The 18,314-nt window shown below is 34.9% G+C and overlaps 1 protein-coding gene across 1 annotated transcript; it reads left to right on the top strand.

Annotated features, from left to right (window-relative positions):
- The first annotated feature begins 6,526 nt into the window (after positions 1-6,526).
- LOC121982225 (ubiquitin fusion degradation protein 1 homolog) lies at positions 6,527-16,748 on the top strand. Its single transcript, XM_042535192.1, has 10 exons — positions 6,527-6,821; positions 8,547-8,586; positions 9,531-9,608; positions 14,343-14,367; positions 14,463-14,495; positions 14,671-14,792; positions 14,901-15,031; positions 15,176-15,399; positions 16,071-16,312; positions 16,513-16,748. Exons 2-10 carry the CDS (start codon positions 8,584-8,586, stop codon positions 16,603-16,605), a joined length of 951 nt encoding a protein of 316 aa, XP_042391126.1. The 5' UTR covers positions 6,527-6,821; positions 8,547-8,583; the 3' UTR covers positions 16,606-16,748.
- The last annotated feature ends 1,566 nt before the right edge of the window (positions 16,749-18,314 follow it).

Below are 18,314 nucleotides of genomic sequence, written 5' to 3'. Positions count from 1 at the left end.
TGTACAAGTATATTCATGTGGTTTTAGATAGTTTAAAGTTTGTTTATAATCTATCTTGCAGCTATGAGTAGCCTAAACAAGTTTCTTACTGGTTGGACCAGATGATTCATTTTTGCTGTTACTCACAGGTAATTATAACTCGCCTTCTAACGATATTTTGTATTCTTCTAGTTTATTATTCAACACACCTATGGCAGTAGTTTCTTACTTGCCTTCAGCATGCCTGATTATTTTGGTCCAAAAGTTTTCATGTTAAATACACCCATGGTTTGGAAAGAAACAAAGAGTCTACTGATTGCTGAAAGAATAGCTGAAAACATTTGAGTTCAAAATGACAACATAAACTTTATTAGTGTTGTAAAAATTTATGCTGAGTTTGGTATAACTGCATCAAATATATTTGGTGTTGATATTGCTCTCTGTAAATAGCATTATAATTGCATTTTCAGTACAATTAATGCCATCAGCTTTGTGAGAAAAGCTATATGGATCTATTGGCCATTGTGAATTGCATTGTATCATGTGGTTATCTTGCCTTATTTTTGGATCTAGTAAAAAAATCATTAGATCAAAATATCTATAGCATGAATGTGATTTGTTTAAAACAGGCAAAACTTAAGCTATAGCATGAATGTGATGTGCAATCAAAATATCTGAGAGACATGGGTCACAATTCATAATTGATTAAACAAATCATTAGAATCTCTATGAATATTCATCTTTCTGATCAATTATTCTTACAACATCAGAGAATGAATTTGCCTCCCCGTAGGAATTTGGGTTGTGTTTCAATCCTAGTGTGGGTTCATTTTCTTTAATCGGCTACTGATATCACCTTGGTAAGCTATTGCTTCACCAGGGTGCCCACGACCATTTTTAGTTCCCCTCACACATTTACCCATCATCAATCAGCTATGGAAATTTGATCAGTAGTGTTTCGTAGCATCCTCTCCAATAGAACAAACCGTTTGTTTCTTTGTGGTTTCAGAAGACATGCCGTTTGAAATTAGATTTCCATCCATATTCATATAAAATTTGATAATTGGTTCATTGAATTTTCTAAATCTTTCTTGTGTTTGTGTTTGTGTTTGTGAGTAGAAGTCATTCAAAAGGAGAGAGCTGTAAAACTACTGAATGTACACCCTTGTGGTTTCAAGCCTCAACACAAGCCTCAACTCTCGGTTTTGCAGTTTCATGCTTTTTACACCTTTGAATACAGATTTTTGATGTATGCCAATTTGTGAATCAAGAACCAATTATTGATGTACTGTTGAATTAGTATCTAGGCAATCTGTTGTTTCTATGTTGTTGATTTAACATTGTTGATGTTCCTCTATAATATTTCCAACTAGGTTTTAGCCTATTGGTGTTATGTTAATGATTTTGTAGTTTGGTTTCATATTGTTGTTGTTCATATATCGTGTTTTTGTGTGAATTTATATTGTTGGTGTCATCTTATTGGCTATGAAATTATCAATATCATTGAGACCGATTGTTATAACTATTCAGATTGCATCAGCAAATAAAGATTATGAATTTAAAAACTTCACCATGGCATAATTCACTGAGACATTCATATCTCGAAGCTACACCTAAAAACTCCAAGGCAATAGTCCCCTAATGATGTATGAAATTGTTTAAATTTAGCTATAATTATTTTATGATTTTTGATTTAAGAAAAAGAATATGAGAAGAAGTTCTTTAGTTGTAGTGGAGCCGAGAAGAAAGAATATTTAGTGTTTAGACTAATGTGATGGACTATATGTATGATAAAGATGTTGATACTAGTGGCAAAGATGCGTCGAATTTTGTATCAGAACAGTTGCATAGAAAAACTTTTTGAGTCCTTAGATGAATCAACACAGTACCAATAGACATTCAGTCCTGGGATAGCAAAATCTCATAATCTTATCAGTGTACTTGGGAAGAAAGACTGATTACTACATTCATGTCAGTTTATGATATGATTGTGCATTTCCTTCTCGTAGTTATTAGTTTTCTTTGTCAAGTATTGCAATTAACTAAGTTGGGAACTTTTACAGTAGTTGGGATTTGAAGCTATCACTGGTTGCTAGGAAATTTGTCTTCCCAATAAAAGACCTCTTGGAGAATTGTGAATGTTGGCAACTTCAAATATTATAAATGAAGAGTTATTTTTTCTTCAATCTTCGAGATTGCTCCTTATATTGATTTTGCATATAATTGCAGGAAGCTCGTAGTAAATTTGATGTAGAAACTGATCCTACAAATCAATTAAACATTCCAATTAAACATTTCAATTAAACACTCAGAAATTTCTATTCGAACAGTGTTTAATAATATAAACTAGCAAACCAAGTTTGCATCCAGAATTACAAACATTTAGTCATTTATATTACAACACCAACATGACATAACACTAACTAACCAGATGAACTAATAATACAATTAGGATTACGGCTAAGAGAATCAAGTTCACCAACACTGATATCCAAATGAATTTTGGTACATTGATTATTCTCGAATTATATCCATGAGAAGCATTTTCTTCACTTTTAATTTTACCAGATGAACTAGTATCGGTCGTCACCCACTTTTGCCATCCATGTTGCCCACATCTAAAATAGTATCTTCCATGATTCTTGGTTGATTTAGAAATACCCACCAATGTTATTTGTCCGCAGTCTCTACATGTTACAGGTTGAGATCTCATATTATCGATGCTGCTATAACTTGATGATGCCATGAAATAGCAATCTAATAATCAAATTTTCATTACTTAAATTAAAAAAAAAAAATCAATGTCATTCTTCACAAAAATAAAGCTATAACAGGGCAAATCAATAATTCCTTTCATGTTCTTGTGCTAAGGAATTAAACATGAAACAAAACGAAGCCTATATGAAACATGAAACATGCAATATGATTTTTTACTATTGTAGCAGCAAAAATGATACTTTAGACTTATCATGTATTGTTTCTAACTTCTGCCAAGGAATCAAGCATGTAATAGATAAAAGATGAAGAGATATTTGAAAAGAACAAGCGAACTCTCCATGCCTATATGAACAAATAGGGGAATGACATGAGATTAAACATGACACAAGCTATGCTATTAGAATATCATGCTAGATGATGAGTCAAGCTCTATGAAAAACATAAACCGGAAGCAGAAACCATTAGCTATGCGAGTGAAAGTTTTCTTCCATACATTTCCCGTGCTAAGCCTATCATCTTTCTAGTAGTGTATCTCTTGTAATTGTAATGAAGATATAGGATATTTATAGGACTAAGAAAGAGAATACTACTTAGACTAGTAAAGAGTTTCAATAACTGGCTTGCCCTCTAACCTTTCCTTGGTATAAGAGATTCTTTCCATTTTGAGCTATGGTTGCTAATAAAGAGCTTAAACTAGAATACCATTAGCTATGCGAGAGGGCCCTTCATCAGTTTAATTTATAAGAGGGATCATCTTTAATATGGTAGACTCTATGCGAGAGGTATAACTTAGAAGACAATAGTATACAAATTGATTGGTTAGACAGACACAAGATTAGATAAAAAGGGTAGGTTCTTCAAGAACCTGAACATTTTAATCCCACCTACCAAAATTGAACATTAAAGAAGAAGAAGAAGAAGTTCATTACCTCAAAGAGTACTCAAACTCAAAGTCATTGTTCCTTGTTGCTATACCTTGATGTGCTTCTTCGATTCCTTGGAAGAGAGAGGGAAGAAGAAGAAGAAGAAGAAGAAGGATGCTTGGATGAGTTACGATTTGGTTACCACGAATTGAAGAAAGAAAAGATGTAGAAGGAGAAGTTGATTGAGCACAGATCTCCTGGACCACTTTTTTGTGGTCCAGGGGATGTGTCACTCGCATTTGCGATCGAATCGTGACCGCAATCAGGCCGTAAATTATTGCGATCTCTTCCTGGGTTCACTGCCCCCACCAGGTTATAATTTTTATTTGGAGCGAGCGGCCGAAGGCCGCTCGGAGGCCTCCGGTGGTGGATAAGTGGGCAGGTTACTGAGAGCCGAGCGATGGTGTCCTCCGGGCGGCCTCCGAATGCCCACTCCGAACAAAAACTATAACATGATGGGGACGGTGAACCCAGGAAGGGATCGCAACCATTTACGGTCGGATCGCGGTCACGATCCGGCTGCAAATAAGAGTGACACATCCCCTAGACCACAAAAAGTGGTCCAGGAGATCCTGCCTCAAGTTGATTACCTCAAAGAGTACTCAAAATCACTGCTCTTTCCTGTTATAACTTGATGCGCTTCTTCGAATCCTTTGAAAACGCTGAGGGAGACGAGGCTCGCTAAGGGAGAACAGTTGCTGCTTCAGCGAGGGGGGGGGGGGGGGGGGGGGAGAAGGGGCGGGGGCACTTTCGAAGAAGTTAGGGCAGGGGAGGGAGAAGAGAAAACGACAAGGGAGGGAGAAGTTGCTGCTTCAGCGAGGGGGGAGAAGCGATTGCGGCGCTTTTGAAGAAGTTAGGGCAGGGGAGAAGAGAAAATGGCAAGGGAGGGAGAAGTTGCTGCTTCAGCGAGGGGGAGAAGAAGTCGCAAGGGGGGGGGGGGGGGGGGGAAGGGAGTTAGGGCACGCGAAGAACAGATTTTGGCCCGAGTGGATTTCATTCACGTCGTGGAGAGAGAGGGAGAGGGTTGAGGTGGAGGTGGCCACGCGGACTGCCCATAGGGTCGCGGATAGTTGTCGCGGCCAGTATCATTTCTCATCATGGAATACATAAGGACAATAATACTATCTTATATGCCTGAGGTTTAATTTCCTAAGAGTTTCTTCACTAGTGATGCTTCCAGAATCACCTACAAATTCCATTCCAAACGTTTTTGTAACAAGCTCCAAGGTGAAAGCTATTTCATTTTTTCCAAAAATAAGCACCCTAATAGAAAGAGAAAAATGAGTAGACAATGGTACAAAAAAAGAAATAAAATGATTTCCAAACTGAAACTATCTATTTCAATAGAATCCTAACTTGAAAAGAAAAATAAATAAATTTCTATTTCAGCTTAATCAACTAAATATGCATAGGCATAAAAGATATAGAAATATCTTGAAGCACACACTAAACACTCCAAAAAATAATTTTGTACTTTCATTGATTGTTGAAGAAGGCAAACTATTTTGTTAAAACACTACACTTACAAGTTTAATGGCAACTTCTTTGTTCATTTGAATATTTGTTCCTGCAGCAAAGACATCAAGTGGAACCGCCACATAATTAAACTCCCCAATTTATACCATAAAATAATAATAAAAAAAGACCTCAATTGCAAGCTGAATCAACGACAAACCTAGATAAATCTCACCAAAGGACCCACTCACGCACGATAGGAGAAGTACGGAGAAAAATATTACCTTAGCTTTCTTATTCGGTGAAGAAGTCTGGTGCAAGCGCCATTAGTGAGTTCGTTGTTCGGTGAAGAAGAAAGCGTCGTCATGCCTCTTCTAGACACGAACAAAAAAATTGATGAACAAATAGGATTTAATGAAATAATAAACTGATGGTTGAATGAAATAATAAAATGATAGTTGAAAAAAGTTTGAGGAGCATAAATGTTTAGCCTTTATTAATTTTTTTAAAATTCTAAAATAAAAAATGGTCCCCACTGGAGGTGGGGTCTTGTGAGACAACCTCCCCTTGACCACCTAGGGTCGACTTTGTTAGAGATGTAGAGATATTTTTGATCAGGATATTCTCATAACACATATTGAGATACAGACATGTTCCTCTAGTGCATATATACGAAGATCTTAGTCCCCTCGGATGGATTTAGTGGCTAACGCATGAGGTGTTGCCATCATGAGGTCTGAGGTTCGAATTTTGATAAAGCCGAGGTAAATGTCTTCCTTATGTGCTAGTCACTATTCCAAAGGCTAGTAGCCGTCTGTGATTTACCTCCTCCGTATTGATCCTGAGACGGATTGACGGGGATGCTGGAGGTGAACGTATTCACCTTTTTACCACCATATATACGAAGATATTCATAATTAACAATATTCTCATGACATATATTGAGATAAAAAGTGAAATCGTCATACACAAATATGTGGGAGATACATAGATGTTATGTTTACATTGATCATAGGTCATAATTACGACATTGAAACTAAGAGAGTAAATAATGATGTTCAAATGACTTTTTTAAATGGGAGAAAATTTATTAAGGAATTATTCTCCGAACATTTAAGACAATCTACCACTTACATACCAATTTATCTCATTTGATGTCAACATACTTTTTTTTTTCATTAATATTTAGTATTCGCTCTGTGTACAGCCATTTGTGTACGCACTGATAATTTTTTAAAACATGATTTTCAGAAGTTCAAATTAGCAAAAAAAATGCCTTAAATAATAAAACCTTAAATTAACTACATCAATTTACTGAAATAATAAAAGTTTTGTATTAGATTCGTAAGACAATGAAAATTCAATTTAGATTTACATTATTTTTTTAAATAATAATCAACATTAATTAATGGTGATATTAGATTTGTAACATTAAGCACGTTAGAAGGTACATTACTCGCGTCGCGTTTACGCGATCCAGGGCTACGCCTTTTCCGATTCCCGTTCGCCTCGGCCCAAATCGACCCGTCCCTTCTATCACCGAACCAGACGACGGAGTTCCACTAGGGAATTTCCCAATCACCTTCTGCGGACGAAGGAAGAAATCCTTGTTCCTTCAATCTTACGCTGGTGCACATTTGTTTGGTTCGAGGCTGACTCTTCACGATCTCGATCGGGCACTTCACGGACTGCATTGCGCCTCTTCCTCGCTTCGCTTGCTGCTGACCAGGACTCGGCAGCTCTCAGGTCCGATCTTTGTTCGCCTTTCTTTTTTTCGTTCTTCTTTCTCTTTCGTTGTTTGTATGGGAGGGAGGTAGGTTTTGGAATTTGTTTTTTCGGCCCATGTAGGACGATCTCTTGGCATCATGTGCTACATTCGAACTATTTCTTTTCGATTTTTCTAGGATTGCATTCTTCAATGATCCAGAATTAGGTTTTTATAACTTCATACGTTTTCTTACTTTTTGTTCGGTTTGGCAAATCTAGTTTGAATCTCAACATCACAACTGATTGTAATCCCGATGTGTATGTTTTTTTTTTTGTTTCTTATTTTTCTCTTTGAACTTTTATGGTTTCTTATATCCCATTCATATTTCCCCATATCTCGTTGGATTGGCTTGTTGCATCTGGGTTCTATCGCTTCTCATTAGTTGATTGCATGTTGATGTAACTTTTAGATTGAATGATTTGTCACTGTTGAATTTTCAGAATGAATGATGTATCATTGAAGAATCCTAACTGCCTAGAAGTTTATTATTGTTTCTATAAATAGATGTCTATAGACTATAGTTTTGAAAAAAAAAGGAAAATAACAATGAGAAATCACAGTCAGATACAGATAATCATCTTTCTGAGACGAGGTTAACTGTAGTCTCGGCTGGTTGGCTTAACCCTGCCCAACTGACTCTGATGAAACTAATTAGTGCCTAGACTAAACTTAGGATCAGTTAACATTCTTTATGGCCTAGTATATGGTGAGTCATTAGTTTTTTTTAGATGCTCCTAGTAAGCATTATATGCTATACTTGCTGTAATCTTTTATGATTACACTTTGAAAAGTATCTAGTTTGTTCAACTTGTTGAATGATGTTGAATTTCATGCCTTTCTATTTTTTTTTCAACCTAAACTACTGAAGAGAAATGGTTCAAGGAAAATATTACATCAATTAGTGAAGTCCAATAGTAAATTTCTAGAAGCTATTTCTGGTACTGAGTCTCACTTCTAGTGTGTTTGTAGCTTAGTTTGTACTCTACGTAGTCTGTGTTAGATTTAGGAGAGGAATAAAGGTAAAGGTCTCATGTTGTTTGAACATGAACAATTTGGGTACATACTAGTCTTATGTGTTTTCTGATAATAATTTGTGTGTCCTTAAATTTACAAGAAGGGTGGGTTCCAGAGAGGTGAAAATAGGTTGTGTGTGTGTGTGTGCACACACACACGCCATGAGTTCTCCACCCTTAGACATCCAGTATTTTGCACAGTTTACCACTGGCGGTCTCTCCTCTCCTTTTTTTTCTTCCCTTTCTCTTCTTTTCAAATCCTTGTTTTCTTTTCCTTCCCCTACTGCTGATCTTCACTGATTTGTAACAAATGGAATCATTTGCCCTATTCTCTCTTGATTTTTCCCTGATTTCATTAGATTTCCTCTATAGTTGATGATCATTTGTTCAAATTTAGTTTCACTCTTCTAGTTGCTGATTTCTCAGTAAAAAAATTGAACTACAAAGTCATATTTCAATCTAAATCAGCCGATCCAGATTGAAGTTGTCTGACTTGGAACGCTATAGTTTTATTTATTATAGATGAAGTTGTCAGTTATGAACTGTTCCTGTTCTACAAAGGTTTTTATATATTATTGAACACTAGCACCAAGATTCCTTTCTAAGCACCATCCTTTTAACTCAAATTTGTTCGATGTAGCGTTGAGTACTTTTCTTTGCAGATCACACTGATTAGTTGATTTTGACTAGGTTGTCTGAAGGGCCAAGCACTCGATCTGGGTGCAAGATGGTATGCTATTTTACTGTTTTAAATGCTTTTGAATTTACTGATGTCTATTTTAACAAATTATTTCATCATCCTTTATAAGCTACCAGTCCTCTTGTCGATGAAATTATGTAAATTGGGCATTTCAATAACAGACTATTTTCATTTCCAAAAATGTGTTAATTATTTATTTTACATTCTGTTAGCTTCATTGTAAGCATGGTAGAGATAATCTATATGTCCATTGACTGATTGTCAGTTGATACTTCTACCTGAAGTGCTAGGTCTTCTATGCAAATATTCATATTTATATTTATGTGTTCGAATATCATCTTGTTGTCCGCAGGTGCTCCATTTAGAGGTTTGCTTTAGAAAGTTAATTCAGGCTGACTCTATGAGAGACTCAAATTTGTGTCTTATGTAAGCATTGTGGAATGGATTGTACCAAGTAACACAATATAGTCCTTCAAACCCTAATTCAATCTTGTCTATTAATTCAGGCTGACTATGGATTAAAATCGGAAGAAACATCAGGAGTCTTGTGTAATCATAGTATCACTTATCAAAGGGGAGAATTTGAGAAGGTTATAATATGATTAATCATATTTTGTGGAAGAACATCATGTATCATGTAGTTTGAAACAGCACACAAAGAATTAATATAGCAAAGATGAAAATTGGAAAGGTAGACTTTTGGGCAAGAGGCTTATTTATATTTTTAATCTTACTGCACTGCATCTACATCTAAGAAAACACATCAGATTGGTATGCCATTGTTTCATGACTACTACAGTAATATTTCTGCTCCTTTAAATTTGTGTTTATCTCATTCATTCATATATATATATATATATATATATATATATATATATATATATTTGATTGGGAAGGCCTTTGATACTTTCTTTCATGTCAGTTGATTGGTTCTCTATATTGTATGCTTAAAGGTTCTATTATTTTTGTTTCAGTTTTTTGGAGAATTTAATTACCATGGGAATTCATTTGAGCAGACATACCGTTGCTATCCAGCTTCATTCATTGATAAGGTTTGGAATTCTTCTCTCTTCAATTGATGACTATTTGCATCTATCGGTTGCTATACTAAGCACAATATTTGATAAGAATTCAATACCAGTTTATCAGTTACCACAAGCGATTTGGATAAGCACATACTGATGGTATAATAAACTGCATCAATTTATGCTGTTGGATAATAAAGTTTCAAAACTCCGCCCATGACGAACTAGTCATGATCGGTCTCAAGCCCGGACTAGGTTGTTTCCCGGAAGAAACGTGTTGCAGGGTTCGACTGTAACGTCTCGGCAAGGATCGCTACATCTCCAGAACTCAGGGATAGTGCTAAATATGCAAGAGTTCGCGTTGCAGGGTCTAACTGTAACGTATCGGTAAGGACCGTTACATCTCTATGAGAACTTGAGTATAATGTTAAATATACAAGGGTTCTCACACCATAGGTGGGATAAGAGCAAATATGATAGGAAAACTAATAGTCTGAGATTTAGAACATGGAACGTAGGAACCCTCACTGATAAATCAATGGAGGTAGTAGATAGAAAGAGTAAAGCAAGAAATGAAGTGGGTATTGTTGTAGATAGTTCGGTAAAGGATGAAGTTGTAGGAGTAGTTAGAAAAGGGGGTCGAATTATAACCCTTAAAATAATAATGACGAATGAAACTATGAACATAATTAATGTATATGCACTGCAAGTATGATTAGATGAAGTTACCAAATCAAGGTTTTGGGACGACTTGGATGAAGTATTACAAAATATTCTGCCAAATGAAATGATTTTAATAGGAGGTGATCTAAATGTGCATGTCGGAGTGAAAAATGAGGAATATGAGAGGGTATATGGGGGTTTATGGGTTTGGAACGAGAAATGAAGAACGGAAAACTATATTAGATTTTGCGATAGCATATGATCTTATATTATCTAATACATTTTGTAAGAAAAGAGAAGAACACTTAGTCACATTAAAAAATGGGAATAATAAATTGCAAATTGACTTTCTTATGGTTAGGAAGAAGAATACAAAAATTTGTAAAGATTGCAAGGTCATCCCTGGAGAAAATTTAACTATCTAATATAGGTTAGTAGTGTTGAATATACGCCTCAAGCATAATGTTAATAGAAAGAAAATATATACTACTCCTAGAATTAAGGGATGAAAATTAAAGGATGAGAAACAAAATGTATTTAAGGAGAAGGTAGAAGTACAAGTATTAGGTGAAATATATGGTGGCTCTAAGACGACATGGGATAAGATGATATTAAGGTTGAAAATAGTAGTTAAGATCGTTTTCGGTGAGTCAAAGTGACATGCACCACTAAATAAGGAATCTTGATTATGGAATGAGAACATATAAGAGAAAATAAAGGAGAAACGAACAACTTATAAAAAATTATATATTTGTAAGAACAAGAAATTTTTTAAAAAATATATAATAGCTAAAAAGAGGCTAAGAAAGTAGTGAATGAAGCAAAGAATGAAACTTTTGAACTATTATATCAAAAACTGGTTATAAAAGAAGGGGAAAGAGACATTTATAGAATAGTTAAAGTGAGAAAGGAAGACAAGATGTCTTATCTAAATAAAATTTATTAAAGATGAATGGAATAGAATACTAGTAAACGATGGAGAAATAAAAGAGCGGTGGAAGAAGTATTTTTATCAACTTTTTAATAAAGATTTAGGTGACCAATTTAACTTAGGTAATAAGTAGGTTAAATGAGTATAGAAATTTAAATTTTTATCGTAGAATTTAAATTTCAGAAGTAGAACAGACTTTAAATGGGATGCACAATGGACAAGCCATTGGACCAGATGATATTCCGTTAGAGGTATGAAATAAAGTATTGAATGACTTATAAAATTATTTAACATGAAATTGAAAACGAAAAAGAATCTGATTAATGAAGGGTAAGTACTCTAATTCCCCTATATAAGAATAAGCGAAATGTATAAAATTGTGCAAACTATAGGGTATTAAACTAATGAGTCATGCTATGAAGCTTTGGGAAAAAGTAATAAAAAAAGATTTAGAAAGGAGACGTGATCGAAAATCAATTTAGGTTCATACCTGGAAGGTCTACAATAGAAGCTATACATCTTCTTAGACAACTAATTGAAAAATATCGGAGCAAAAATAAGATCTACACATGGTATTCATTGACTTAGAAAAAGCTTATAATAGAGTCCCAAGAGAAATTATATGGAGAATTTTAGAAAAAATTGGTGTTAGCATAATATATATTGAAGTAATTAAGAATATGTACAAGGATGTAATCAGGCGGAGTAACTGAAGCATTTTCAATAAAGATAGGGTTACATCAAGGATCTGCTCTAAGTCCCTATCTTTTTACACTAATTATGGACAAGCTCACTACACACATTCAAGTATCGTGGTGCTTGTTGTTTGCAGATGATATTATTTTGGTAGATGAAATACATGAAGGAGTAAATGCTAAATTAGAATCTTGGCGGGAAATACTAGAAGAGAGAAAGGTTTTAGGTTTAGTAGAATAAAAACAGAATATATGAAATTTAAGTTTAACAATATTAGATGTAATGGGACAATTGTTAAGAGGAGATGATGAGTTGCTCAGAATCGAAAGATTTAAATATTTAGGATCATTTTTGTAAAATGATGGAGGGATTGAAAGAGATGTTTTACATAGAATACAAGCAGGATGGTTGAAATGGAGGAGAGCGTCGGGTGTTTTATGTAATCATAAAGTACCTCTAAAACTTAAAGGAAAGTTCTATAAAATTGCAGTTATATCTGCTATGTTATATGGAGCTGAATGTTGAGCTATGACTCGAGCACATGAGCAGAAGATGAGAGTTGTAGAGATGAGAATGTTAAGGTGGATGTGTGGATATATGAAGATGGACATAATAAGAAATGAGAGCATTAGAGAGAAAGTCAGAGTTGTTTCTATTGAGGAAAAACTTTAAGAGACATGTTTAAGATGGTACGAGTATGTACTTAGACAACCAATAAATGTTCTAGTTAGGCAATGTGAAACTATGACAAACACATATATCAAAAAAGGAAGAGGAAGATCAAAAAGAGTTGATTAACAATAATAAAACAAGATAAAATTTATTTAAGAATAGATAATGATATAGTAGAAGATTGAGCTTAATGGTGTAAAATGATCTATATAGTTGACCTCACATAGTGGGATAATGTTTGGTTGTTGTTGTTGTTGGTGGTGGTGGTGGATAATAAGAAATGAGAGCATTAGAGAGAAAGTTAAAGTTGTTTCTATTGAGGAAAACTTCGCGAGACATGTTTAAGATGGCGCAGGTATGTACTTAGACAGCCAATAAATGTTCCAGGTAGACAATATAAAACTATGATAATTACACATCAAACGAGGAAGAGGCAGACCAAAAAGACTTGGTTAGCAACAATAAAACAAGATAAAATTTATTTAAAAATAGATAATTATATACTAGGAGATTGAGCTTAATGGTGTAAAAGGATCTATATAGCTGACTTCACCTAGTGAGATAATGTTTGGTTGGTGTTGTTGATGTTGGTGGTGGTGGTGGTGGTGGAGGATAATAAAGTTACAAGTACAATTAAATAACTGCTAATAACTGTCCTTTGCTCTTGTAAACATGCAACAATATGGTACATGTTGATTTGTTTTGAATTGTCTATTATTTATCACTGTTTTTTGTTTTTTGTTGTCTTCCTTAATTCAATTGCTTCTTTTCCTAATTAATGCTTATTTCCCAAATTAATATTTAGCCATATAGTGCTCAAGAACGAAGAAATGAAGTTACATATGCTACTTTTGGATGACCAAAATCGAACTTGTAGGAGGTGGTATTCCAAGCCATTGCCACATATCAACAGAAAATCTTATGAAAGGAAAAGTAGTATAATTCAAATCCTATCCTATAAACTCTCCAAGTTTCAAAACACAAAAGATGAAGACTTTACTTTCATGCACACTTACTGAGAAGGATAAAATCAATCCAACTAAGTATGAGATACATGACTTGTCACATTGTAATCATAAATGTATATAGTTATCTTTCCAATTTACTATTTGGCATGCTGCACATAGGTTGGTAGTGGTTCAACCTTACATGGAGATGAATGGCAGCACAATATCCCCATAGCTTGTCCTGAATAGTTAGGACTCATGGCTTCTTGGTTTTTGTATTAGTGCTTATGATTTACATTTGCTCACGTGTTTGTTTTCCTTCTTTGTCTTTTGTGAGAACTAAACTTTCAGCCGCACAAAGCTGAATGGCAATGGATTCCTGAAAGTACATTGATCCAATGATATACCACATCAATCAAACATCAATCATACAATCGACCTGCAAATCAGTGGAGTTCACCAAAGTCATCTATTTGGCGTGCTCCTAGCATACCATTATTTTTTTTTATGTGGATTCACTTCTCATGAATGTCTTCATAATATATCCAAATTGAAGTTTTAAAGTTTCTGTATGAATACAAGTATATTCCGTTACTTCATGACTCTGAGGATCAAAATCCTACCTAGAACAAAATCCTAGATTCATGGAATCCCAACCAAGTGATTTGTATTGTTTAGGATAATTTTGGCCATGGTATTATAAGATCCTAAGTATAGGATCATGCAATCAAATAATATACTACCTTACAGTTAGTCAAGTCTCTGACCAGTAGACCTTGCTTAAAACAAATAATTTTTTTTTATGATTTGTTTAAAATTTTCTTTTAAGAGTGTTTCTTTCCATCCATGCAGCCTCAACTGGAGATGGGAGATAAAAGTAAGCAAGTTGTTCGTTAATCTTTATTTTGATATTGTGGTTTTCTTGTATATACATTTAGCCCTCTTTAACTTGATTTGCCGCTATTCTTTCAGTCATAATGCCACCCTCTGCTCTTGACCGTCTTGGTAAGTTGAAAAATGGTTGCACCGTAGTTACTTTTCTCCACTATATCCATTTTCATTCCATAGCAACATTAGATGGAAATTCATACTGGCTTACAATAATTTAGTTTCTAGGTCTATTATTTAGTCATTAACTTATTGATTCACTTTATCTTTGATGTTTTTATGTACTTGACAGCTTCTCTACACATTGATTACCCTATGTTATTTGAGTTGTACAATGTTGCAACACAAAGTGTTTCACACTGTGGTGTTCTGGAGTTCATAGCAGAAGAAGGAATGATATATATGCCATATTGGGTAGGCTACAACCTTGAATTTCTTTTTTATGTTTATCTTCATTGTTCTTTTTTCTTGTCCTTTGGATAAGGTATTATGAATTATGATTACTTTCTTTTCATCCTTCAGATGATGCAAAATTTACTTCTGGAAGAAGGAGATCCTGTCCGTGTCAAAAATGCAACCCTTCCAAAGGGTACATATGTGAAGCTGCAGCCTCACACAAAAGACTTCTTGGATATCTCGAACCCCAAGGCCATGTACTAAATCTCTTGCTTTTCATACAAGTAGATTTTCTGTTTGTTATTTTTGCTCGATTCATTTAATGGGCTGCACCAACAAATGTCTTCATATTACTGGTGATCATTCAAATTAACTAAAATTTTCCTTTTGAGTTGTTGCAGCTTGGAAACAACTTTAAGAAACTTCTCTTGTTTGACCACTGGTGGCAGTATAATGGTAGCATACAACAATAAGAAATATTACATAGATATAATCGAGACAAAGCCCTCTTCTGCAATTAGCATTATTGAGACAGACTGTGAGGTTGATTTTGCTCCCCCTCTTGATTATAAAGAACCAGAGCATCCACAGGCTTCTGTACCTGCAAGCAAAACAGTGGAACAAGGTTTGAATTCAAGCTATTTATTTCTTTCATTTATCTTTTTTGTTTGTATTTGTTACCTTCTTCCAATTGAAGATACACTAATTTCCTACAATTTTTTATCTGTTTGTTTTATTCTTCAAATTTTCTGCTTTGAGTTCAAACTTAATTTTAGCTGTACTATGATTGGCAAAAGCACTTTTATCAAGGCGATTACTAATTTAGCTAATGACACCTTGGAATGGTATATATACTTGAAATAGGACAATGCTTAAGAATTTCCCACCCTTCAAAGAGTTAATAATTTCTCTTATATACTTCGGACTTTTTTTTCACTAATGATACATAGGTTAAAATATTATAGATTTGTAGACTGCATCTTGTTATCTGTTTGACTTCTAAAAGGAAATTGTATAGGGTTATATAGCCGACTATCTTATCCAGGTATAAGATCAATGTTGCTTATGAATACAAATATTCAGAAGATATGGTTTTATGATAAAATGCTAATGTAGCTCAAAGGATGTTGGAATAGACATTTGGCATTGGCAAGGAATATGGAAGTACTGAAATACATAGAGATTGCCATGTCATATTTGTCAATCATGTTGAATATACCTCAGTTGATATGCGTTTAGCATTACTTTTCACTAAAATCTTTTATTTTTTATTTCCTAAATTAATATAATTTTCAGCTCATAATCCACAAAATGATGCTGAAGTTGAAAAAAAATTTACTGCATTTACTGGCGCTGGAAGAAGGTTGGATGGCAAGCCAGGAAAGGATAATCCTCCATGTACTGGTTCACGGATGACAGACAAAACGTCTGATACTATAATATCTCCATCCATTGCTGAGGCCAGTATTTCCCGCCAAGCTAAAGGGAAGCTTGTTTTTGGTTCAAATGCAAACCGTGCTCCAAGGGAAGCACAGAAGGTGCGATACTAGTTTCTTTTACTATTACAATTTACAAAGTTATTTGGTGGGGTAAAAAATAAAAGCAACTTGGAGCTAATTTTGCTACTAAGATGCGCTAATTGCTTGGTCCTGCATTCTATCGATTAACCATGCTAGGTTAAAATTCAAGTCCCAATTCATAACTGGTTATATTCAAATCTATCTAAATTCTTTTGTAGGCTGGCCCCAAGGAAACAAAAGAAGAACAGGCAAAGAAAGAAGAACCGAAGTTCCAGCCGTTCACTGGGAAGAAATACTCACTCAAACGTTAACCAAGTACCCGCCTTACATAGTGTTAAAAAGTATTTATAAACTATTCTCTTACTCGCAAAGTACTGCTGTGTAGAAGTCCAAATTTATCACCTAAAGAGTTGCATGTTTCAGATATTTATTTTTCAATACCTCATTTAGTGTATCTTTGTGCATGTGATTCGGCAGTTCCCTGCCGAAAGCCGCTCTAAGGTAGCGTGCTAAATCAATCATCAGTCTGCATCAGGAATCAGGATTTTGTTGAATCACCATTTATTATAACTAATATAGCTGTTTGATTATATCTTTTCAATATATAGTATTTCTTGAAATATTTTAGCAAAGATTAAAACATTCAGTGCGTGCCATTATATATGATGTAAACGTAGGCCATTAATGAAGAATCAAAGACGTATGAAGACAAAACTTATGGACACATTGCCCCACACGCTTTGTCCTGTAGCACGTGGAGGTGTCCTTCGATCAGACAGGTTTGGTCTGGATGGCCCAATTCGAAGTTGGTTAGGACTGGTTTAATGCATCGGAAGAAAACTAGAAAGTAAATTAAAAACGTTAGGACTGGTTTAATGCCCTCGGGGCTATTGTACAGAGTTATGGTTTAATCTTTAGTTATGATAAATTTGTAAAAAAAAAAAAATTCAAATGGGGTGAGTAATTAAAGAATGTTGGGCTTCTTAATCGTTCGTCATGAGTGTTTCTCGATTTATCCTGATGGTTGGTAAAAAAATTTCGTGAGGTCAGGCTAATCAATAAGGCTAATTCGATTTATCATTTTTTTTTTCAATGTTTTCATTATAGCTTCCTTTTGGAGCGTGTAATCATGGGATATTAAATTTTTCGGTAGAAAATTTTCGTGGGGTCGAGTTGATCGCCCTAGGTTTGGTGTTATTTGGTTCAATATTTTTTTTTTTCAATATCTTTAATATTGCCCTCGGAAAACTGAGTCGGTCATCATATGGTAGATTTGCATAATTGAGTAAGGGTTGATTCTTGATTGATTCGGAGGATAATTAGTGGGTGTCATGTGAATAAGAGAGGTTAGTGGTCCTACTAAGATGGTGGTTCTAGCAAAGGGGAAATTTGAGTAGACCTTGGCTTCTTGGCCGCCCCCACTTCTTGGACGCCCCAACTCCTCGACTTCTTGGCCGCTCGGACTCATTGACATCTCGACTTCTTGGACGCCCTGACTCCTCGACATTCCACCTTTTTAGGTATTTGTCTTCTCGATACTTGCATACAATTTTGGAACAAAATAAGTCTATCGTCTCCTTATAAAAGATAGCGGCATGAATAAGTCTGGCATTGTTTAAGGAATTAAATAATGATAATGTATAGATTGAAACAGAAAGAAAAAGTCTATAGTCTCTCTATAAAAGATAGCGCTTTTCGACGTCCAAGGTACATGCACAAATATACATCTAAACCTTAATATTGCTCTTCTTCTTCTTTGTTCTCTAACTCGAGAGTCAGAGTTACTATGTCGGGGAACCCCCTTGGGCGTTATTTTAACCCTCTGCTTCTTGTTTACCTTTGTCCAAGCTCGCAGAATCACATTGTTATACTCATTGTCATTTAGCGATTGGTGATCAAGTTAGCATCAAAGCCAACTCATCGGTTATTTACTTGTTGGCGTTCGTGAGCAGGATCAACTTGGTGATGACAGTGGGAACACTGAGTTAAAGACTTGAACCGGGATGTTAAGATGAATGAT

Source organism: Zingiber officinale, chromosome 1B (genome assembly GCF_018446385.1).
Source record: "Zingiber officinale cultivar Zhangliang chromosome 1B, Zo_v1.1, whole genome shotgun sequence".
Lineage (NCBI taxonomy): Eukaryota > Viridiplantae > Streptophyta > Magnoliopsida > Zingiberales > Zingiberaceae > Zingiber > Zingiber officinale.
Note: the sequence above shows the minus strand (reverse complement) of the source record. Positions and strands in the feature narration are given on the sequence as shown.